Raw genomic sequence first — 7,236 nt, forward strand, 5'->3', positions numbered from 1 at the left:
TCACCTCACTCAATCATATGGACTGCAGCATGGCTACTGATTACATCATGGATACAAGGGTACAAATAAGAAATATGACTATTGCACTCTGTACAGATAGATTCGACAAATGATATAGTAGAATTGCAATATTGTACTTCACTTACATCCAGCAGCACAGTACACTTGATACATTAAAAAATACCAGGTCACATTGAATCATTCTTAGGTTTGCAGTTATTAAAACATTCTTATACTACCAAAGCAGTAGTTGTGTACTGTGTCCTGCATTTGCTCAAGTATTGTTTGTGGCAATTGGAAAGTTTGATGGACACTGCACATAATAACACTTTAGCAGTCACTAGTAAGGCTGCATTAAAAGAGCTTAAAATATGGCTAAATTAGATTGTGTTAGAAAGGCATGGTACCACTTTGCAATACAGTTTAATCAGTGGACAAAAGTTTGATTCTCTTGATTGGACTAGTATCATCAGGGCAACTCAGATGTACTAGTACGTTTTTTCCCCACAACAAAAAGTGTGAACCAAATGGCTGGCACCATAATGTAGTTGGTCATCTGCAAAAATATTCAATATCCCTAATCAATAAGTAACAACCCAAATAAAGGTCAAAAGGGGTACAAGGTAGGCATGCATAGTAGACAGAAATGTCCTCCTTCTTTACATGAAAATCTTAAACATCAAAATCACAACAGTTCCTACTGATAGCTCATTCCAAGCTTGCAATGTGGTCGGTGTTGAAGAAGATGACGGTAATGGTAATATCATCACGATATAGACGTACAATCTCCTCAGGTAGTGTAAGCATGGTGGCCAGTTTGCTGTGGTCAATTCCGTCGTCAGTTCCCCCCAGAGCATGGCGAATCAGATGTGTGGTGACATTCTGGTCCATCACTTCAGCAGAGTGACTAGCTCGTCTCTTCTTCAGAATGTTGCTGATGTCCCCCAACGTTTTGATGCCGTCATCAAAGTGAAGTCTACCCTTATGGTTTCCCATGAGATGCTCTGCTACAAGCCTGACAGCCGTATGCTTCATCATGGGTTCCCAGAGACCATCACTGGCCAGGATCAGAAACTTGTCATTGCTAGTTAGCCTATGATGTGTGATCTCTGGCATGGCAGTTAGATATGGGGGAGTATAGTAGTTCACAGGTATTAGGTTCTTATTGTAAGCAGTGTTGAGCACTTCCTTCTGTAACCTCTTATTCCACTTAAACTTAACATCACCAAATGCCCTTAGAGGCTGTAGGTACCCCAACAATCGGCCACCTTTGACCACAAATGTTGACTCACTTCTTGGATGCTCTGATCTTATCCTAAGTATTTCTGACGGGTTGAGAGCATTGTGGTCAGAGGATAGTGGTCTTGGTTCCCAGGTGCCATCCTCATTATGTACCCCTATCACAGCTCCGCTGTCCCCAACATTGGCTATGTACAAGTCAGCTCCATGTACATAGGCAACCACTGTAGTTGCACCTGCATATGCCGCCTGTAAGGCTTCAAAGTTGACTTGCCCATTTGGCAACTTTGTTTGTGCTTCAGAAGAAATGTCCTCGTCCAGCCTTTCAAATGCATGTCTTAAACAGTCTGCTGCCTCTGCCTCTTCATCATAGGCTGCCAGGACCTCCCGTGCAAATTTGTACAGTGCATCTGTGTAACGCCTGCTCCCTTCCTGTGACGAATAGTCATTGGCGAAGTTAAACCGCCTCACAGCATCTGCTCTCCCTGTTGAAGACTCCATGGATGACTTGTAATCACATAGTTGTTTGTAGTCCATGAGGGAGACAGCTATGTAGTCTAGAAGTCTCTCACTCACAGTCTGTGCACAGGCGCTGCCGCCATGGCCATCAAACACACCAAAAAGCATGTCCCCAGAGTACAGACACCTGCCGGCTGCACGCCTGTCCTCTATGGGGCTGTTGGAAGCCAGCTGATTGCTATAAGAGACAGGGATGTATATTATTCATTTTGTCATACCTCGTACCTTGTACAATTGAAATAATGTAACATGGATAGGAACGTAACACATAATTCTGCAGTGTTTTTTTAATTTCTTTAATAAAAACGAATCCTCTGTAACAAGGTAACGAATTTACAAATCATAACGTAATCATCTACAACAATGTAATGTCAAGGAAGTAATATCGTTGATTACTGAGACTGGCATCAATATGGGCAAGAATGCGAGTTAACGACAGCTATAAAAGGATCACCTGTCAAAGCGATGAACAGGACTGTCGAAGTCCATGACGAAGGAAGCATCGTTGGCTCTCAGAACATTGGTGGCCTGTTGCGGCGTCAGCTTGGCGAGGCTGCTCCGGTGAACGTGAGTAAAGCCTCCTGGTTGATGTTGTAGCAGTACTGCCGATGAAAACACTGTACGTGAATGGAGAAGGACCGCTGGTGTACTGCCGCCCCTCCCCCTCATCATCACCTGCCACCCGAGCCGCCCCAGTCCGCTCACAACGGCCTTCCGGCGCACGGGTACAGCGAATGCTGACATTCTCAAGCGACGTTGTTAAATGAAACATTTGGTCACTTTTCCTGTGAAAACCATCGTAGGATAAGCAGAATACAAGTGAAACACGTCCATAACTTGCACAAACAAAATGGCCCTTTTCACGGTGACCTTTCAGGGTGACCTAGTGTCTCATACTGATGTTTTAAGGTCTTAAGTTTCACATTTCCCAGTGTGTACTGTTTAAACCCACCGTGTTCAATAGCTAACCGTGTTGAATCAATTTTTTAATGAAAAAATTGCATGTAAACTCAATATCTGGTTGGAATTCTTGGATAGGCGATGTAATACTGTTTGGGTTTTCTATCTACAACCTTGGTGAGATACCATCAGAGGAGTTACCAAACAGATAGTGACGTAACAGAAGGTCTGGCCATTTGTGTACCGCAGCACCAGCACATGCCCACAAACACTGGGTTCTGAACAATTTTAAACGTATCTGGGAGGTTTCTGGAATTGAACTGTGTATCCTTTCCATTTTGCAGACTAGTCATGTTGTCGAATACGTGCCGGACGTCCGTGCAGGCGCTGCGGGTGGGAGGGCGGCATGTGTGCAGAGGACTCAAGACAAAAAGTTCGTCTGCTGACGCAGCACAAGCTGCAGCAGGTAGGATTATCGTCGCATCAACAGAAAAGTAATACTGTATAATGAAAACCATATTACATTCTCCATACTTTGTATTGCCAATGTGAACCTTGTAAATGTGCTGAGCTAACAATGTAAATCTGTGTTGAACCAGATACAAACATGCCTTCAAGACTATCAGCGGCTACTAGTATAATTATATACGATGTATATACAAGCATTTAGTAGCATTATGTGCAACGGTAGAAACGAAAACTTCACTTTTAATTCAATTTTTTCAGCTGTCAAAGGAAAAGACACTGGAGATACAATGCGGCCATTGTACCTGGATGCACAGGCAACCACTCCGCTGGTGAGTAAGGCTGAAATAGAGGCTGAAACCCAGGTTACATAACCAAGCAACAAGGTTGTTTTTTGATTATTAGTTATTGGAGACAATGGTGTCACCTCTCCAAGGATGAACTGAACTGAACTCAGGGTTCTCCCCAGAGAGTGGAATAAGGGAGGCCCTCCACTATACTCTCAGCCAGCTCCACTATACTATATAGTATTTTTCAAATTTAGTGTGTTTCTTCCCTATTTTCTTTGTTAGTTTTGCTAAGATTAATGACAATTCACAGATTTTTGTACCAAGTGGCACCACTTTTCCAGTCAGCATTGTCTGCAAAAACTTGTGAATGAGCAATGATCAAAACAATAGTAGTTTTGCCACTTCACAACAAAGGAATAACAACAGTATATTATACTTGTAGTATTTGACACCCTCTGTCATTGCAAAATGAACCCATTTTCATGAAAGTGCAGCGCGTTGGTGCGGGTTATTTTTGCCAGCCCCTCCACTATACTAAAAAATTCTGGGGAGAACCCTGGAACTGATACTGAACGTGATTCATAAGTTGACACTAATGCTATATGTAAATGTCTGTACACTGTCCATGTTGTTTCCAATATAGGTCATAGGCCAGATACAAACAATAAATAGATAACGTTAAATGATTACAAAATGATGACATTTTTTTATAGGACCCCCGAGTGCTGGATGCAATGATGCCATTCACTGTCGGTTACTATGGCAACCCCCACTCCAGGACACACGCCTATGGCTGGGAGACAGAAAAGGCAGTGGAGGAAGCCAGGAAGGTTAAAAGAAATCTCCTTTACTTGATTTGCCACCAGTCATAGACACAATATCCAGTGGGTTTTACCAGTATTACATTTTACAATTGTAACGTTATTTGTGCATGTGATGTTCTGCATGAAGTTTATAGCTCTTGTGGATCTGTAAGTACCACCATCAGCCATGCTTTCTTGAGTTTTTGTGCTTTCAGAAGTGATATTATGCCATCATTTTACTTCACAAGTGCTGACTTTCTATCATGTACAGGAGGTTGCAGACATCATCGGTGCAGACCCAAGGGAGATAGTTTTCACTAGTGGAGCAACAGAGTCCAACAACATCTCTGTTAAGGTGAATACTAAACACCTATTAAACAAACGTTAAGCATGTTTTCATCAAGTTTAAAATACTCTATGAAGGTGATATTTGTCTTCTGCGTATTATTTGTTATCATCAGTGTTATCCACTTCATGCAGTGATATTGTATGTCTTTCAGGTACTTTTGTAAAGTTTGATGGATATAGTCTTCAAAACAGTTTTTCATGTTAAAATTTATGGAACTGTCAATCTTGTCTTTTTGTTTAGTTTCTAACTTGTTTGTTTTTTGTCATCCAGGGTGTGGGCAGATTCTACAAGAGTAAGAAGAAACATGTCATCACAACACAGATTGTAAGTACATGTGTACCTTATAAAAGCTTATCTAGTTTCTGCTTCTATTGACTAAGTATGTATTAATTCACAGTACAGGGTTTACAGTGATTTTCTTTTTTTCTGTCTGATGCAATATAGGAGCACAAGTGTGTGCTGGACTCCTGCAGGGCCCTGGAGGGGGAGGGGTTTGATGTGACCTACCTGCCTGTCAAACCCAATGGAATTATTGAACTTGAGGTAAGGACTAGACCTGGATAGATGTAATACCAGGAATAATAAAAAAAATAGAACAATTTTTTAGATTAAGATTACTAGATTTGCCATTTGTGAAAAAAAATGTATTATTGTAACATGACAAATTTGTGTCTCTGGATGTACAGAAACTGGAAGCAGCCATCAGACCGGACACATCACTGGTCTCCATCATGACTGTCAATAATGAGATAGGAGTGAGTCAGCCAATCAAGGAAATAGGTTGGTGTGATACTGTCCTCTATCATGTATGGTTGGCTGTGACTTCTTTTCTGCATATAAATTGCTGTTAATACTAGTACCTTTTATCATGACAGGTTTACATGACGCTTTATGGTGAAAGCTGTGTACATGGATGTGTCTCTGTTGCAGGTGAACTGTGTCGGTCCAAGAAAGTGTTCTTCCACACTGATGCTGCCCAGGCCATTGGAAAGATTCCTCTGGATGTGAATGACATGAAGATAGACCTGATGTCCATCAGTGGCCACAAGATATACGGGCCAAAGGGTCAGACAACCTTGCTGTTTTGTTATGGAGTAGTGTGAAAGAAAGATGCTACACGTATCATGACTTGGATAATGCTTCCTATGGAGCAGTTAATCTGATATCTGTAGCAAGTGTAAACATAGATTTGCAAGTAGGGAGAGTTTTTTTCTTAGTTGCAAGTCTTTGAGATTCATTGATATTTCACTGTTATGCGAATGTCTCAAATGTTCATACAGGTGTAGGAGCCCTGTACATCAGACGACGACCTCGGGTGAGGATTGAAGCCCTGCAGAGCGGAGGTGGTCAGGAGAGAGGCATGAGGAGTGGCACTGTGCCTGCACCCCTAGCTGTGGGGCTGGGGGCAGCCTGCCGCATCTCACAGCAGGAGATGGAGGTCAGTACAGTGGCTTGGGGATATTGACCCTGTGCACATTACAAGGGTGCTCTGTGGAATTTCAGTCAGTGCAAAGTTGATCTTTGTCTCCTCTAAGTAATCCATTCTGTTCATCCTACAGTATGACCATAAGAGGATCACAGCCCTGTCTGAGCGTCTAATCAACAAGATCATGAGTGCCCTGCCCCAGGTGGTGAGAAACGGGGACTCTGAGCAGACCTATCCTGGTGGGTTGTCCCTCAAACATCAACTTTGTTCAATTTATTATTAAATTTATGGAATGTGACATAGCATTGCTCTCACAGATGAAAGCAGTGAACTAGTTTTTTGCTGTAGTAAAGGAAACTGAGTGTACCATACTGACAGATCTTTGATGCTTACTCCAACAGGTTGTGTCAACTTGTCCTTTGCATATGTGGAAGGAGAGAGTCTGCTGATGGCACTGAAGGACATTGCCCTGTCTTCAGGGAGGTATGATACTAGCCTGTTGTTCAGTCTTTGCAACCATCTGGTACAAAGATACTGTGAGAAGTAGTGCATGTTTGTTTTTTCAATGGTATGGTTGTCTTTAAATCAATGAGTTAACAGGCTCCACAACCATAGCCAGTGTCTGCTGATTGCGCACTTTTTTAAATAGCATTGTCCCCTTGTTACTGCAGTGCCTGCACATCTGCCTCTCTGGAACCATCCTATGTGTTGAGAGCCATTGGAGCTGATGAAGACCTGGCACATTCCTCTATCAGGTAAACAACTATATATTATAGCTACATGTCTTAACTTGCTTATAATACAACATTGTATCTCTGTCACTCTCACAAGACAATGATCTTTGATACATTCTGATATTTTAGTCATTTTTGTCAAAATAGACACAGCAGGTTACCAACTTTCCACTTACTGAGAAGCTTTACTCTCCAGGATTTTAAACTTTAATCATGAAACATTACAGGTTTGGCATTGGGCGGTTTACGACAGAAGAGGAAGTGGACTACACAGCAGAGAGAACCATCAAGCATGTCACAGCATTGCGGGAGATGAGGTGAGACAACTCAAAACAGCAGACTCATCAATGGGTTGTACTTGTTTTAACACTAACAATGCAAAGACACTAGGTCAGGTGATGGTTAATGGAATCATACAACTCTTCTCAGTGTTAAGTATGCTTCTGTTGTACCAAGTCATGATCATGATTGAGTCAGGTGGGGCATCTGGAATGATTCGTCTAGAAATCAT

The 7,236-nt window shown here is 42.0% G+C and overlaps 3 protein-coding genes across 5 annotated transcripts in view; 2 read left to right on the forward strand and 1 right to left on the reverse strand.

The window, feature by feature from the left end:
• LOC118408873 (adenine phosphoribosyltransferase-like) overlaps positions 1-573 on the forward strand; it is a gene marked incomplete in the record, with an annotated part of 3,564 nt that extends 2,991 nt beyond the window's left edge. Inside the window, 1 exon segment of the mRNA XM_035809734.1 lies at positions 474-573.
• Positions 574-670: 97 nt separating this feature from the next.
• LOC118408871 (pyruvate dehydrogenase [acetyl-transferring]-phosphatase 1, mitochondrial-like) lies at positions 671-2,621 on the reverse strand. Its single transcript, XM_035809730.1, has 2 exons — positions 2,213-2,621; positions 671-1,936 (listed from the first exon to the last, which is right to left on the reverse strand). Exons 1-2 carry the CDS (start codon positions 2,500-2,502, stop codon positions 709-711), a joined length of 1,518 nt encoding a protein of 505 aa, XP_035665623.1. The 5' UTR covers positions 2,503-2,621; the 3' UTR covers positions 671-708.
• Positions 2,542-7,112, forward strand: LOC118408872 (cysteine desulfurase, mitochondrial-like). Of its 3 annotated transcripts, none has more exons than XM_035809731.1 (14): positions 2,542-2,667; positions 3,003-3,124; positions 3,385-3,455; positions 4,127-4,243; positions 4,488-4,571; positions 4,836-4,889; positions 5,010-5,108; positions 5,252-5,345; positions 5,496-5,630; positions 5,846-6,003; positions 6,125-6,230; positions 6,393-6,474; positions 6,663-6,746; positions 6,953-7,112. In XM_035809731.1, exons 1-14 carry the CDS (start codon positions 2,609-2,611, stop codon positions 7,044-7,046), a joined length of 1,359 nt encoding a protein of 452 aa, XP_035665624.1. In that variant the 5' UTR covers positions 2,542-2,608; the 3' UTR covers positions 7,047-7,112. The 3 variants fall into 3 exon arrangements, with proteins under 3 accessions (XP_035665624.1, XP_035665626.1, XP_035665625.1); XM_035809733.1 differs by lacking the exon at positions 2,542-2,667 and adding an exon at positions 2,703-2,835; XM_035809732.1 differs by lacking the exon at positions 2,542-2,667 and adding an exon at positions 2,743-2,884.
• The last annotated feature ends 124 nt before the right edge of the window (positions 7,113-7,236 follow it).

Source organism: Branchiostoma floridae, unplaced genomic scaffold, assembly GCF_000003815.2.
Source record: "Branchiostoma floridae strain S238N-H82 unplaced genomic scaffold, Bfl_VNyyK Sc7u5tJ_477, whole genome shotgun sequence".
In the NCBI taxonomy this organism is placed as follows: Eukaryota; Metazoa; Chordata; class Leptocardii; order Amphioxiformes; family Branchiostomatidae; genus Branchiostoma; species Branchiostoma floridae.

What these genes read in the sequence shown, in the direction of transcription:
- LOC118408872 (XM_035809731.1), top strand. Translation starts at nt 2,609, where the DNA reads ATGGCCCTTTTCACGGTGACCTTTCAGGGTGACCTAGTGTCTCATACT. An exon ending in TCAGCCAATCAAGGAAATAG is followed by an intron (nt 5,346 to 5,495) that starts GTTGGTGTGATA and finishes TCTCTGTTGCAG; the next exon opens with GTGAACTGTGTCGGTCCAAG. An exon ending in CAAGATATACGGGCCAAAGG is followed by an intron (nt 5,631 to 5,845) that starts GTCAGACAACCT and finishes ATGTTCATACAG; the next exon opens with GTGTAGGAGCCCTGTACATC.
- LOC118408871 (XM_035809730.1), bottom strand. Translation starts at nt 2,502, where the DNA reads ATGTCAGCATTCGCTGTACCCGTGCGCCGGAAGGCCGTTGTGAGCGGA. An exon ending in CCTGTTCATCGCTTTGACAG is followed by an intron (nt 1,937 to 2,212) that starts GTGATCCTTTTA and finishes TGTCTCTTATAG; the next exon opens with CAATCAGCTGGCTTCCAACA.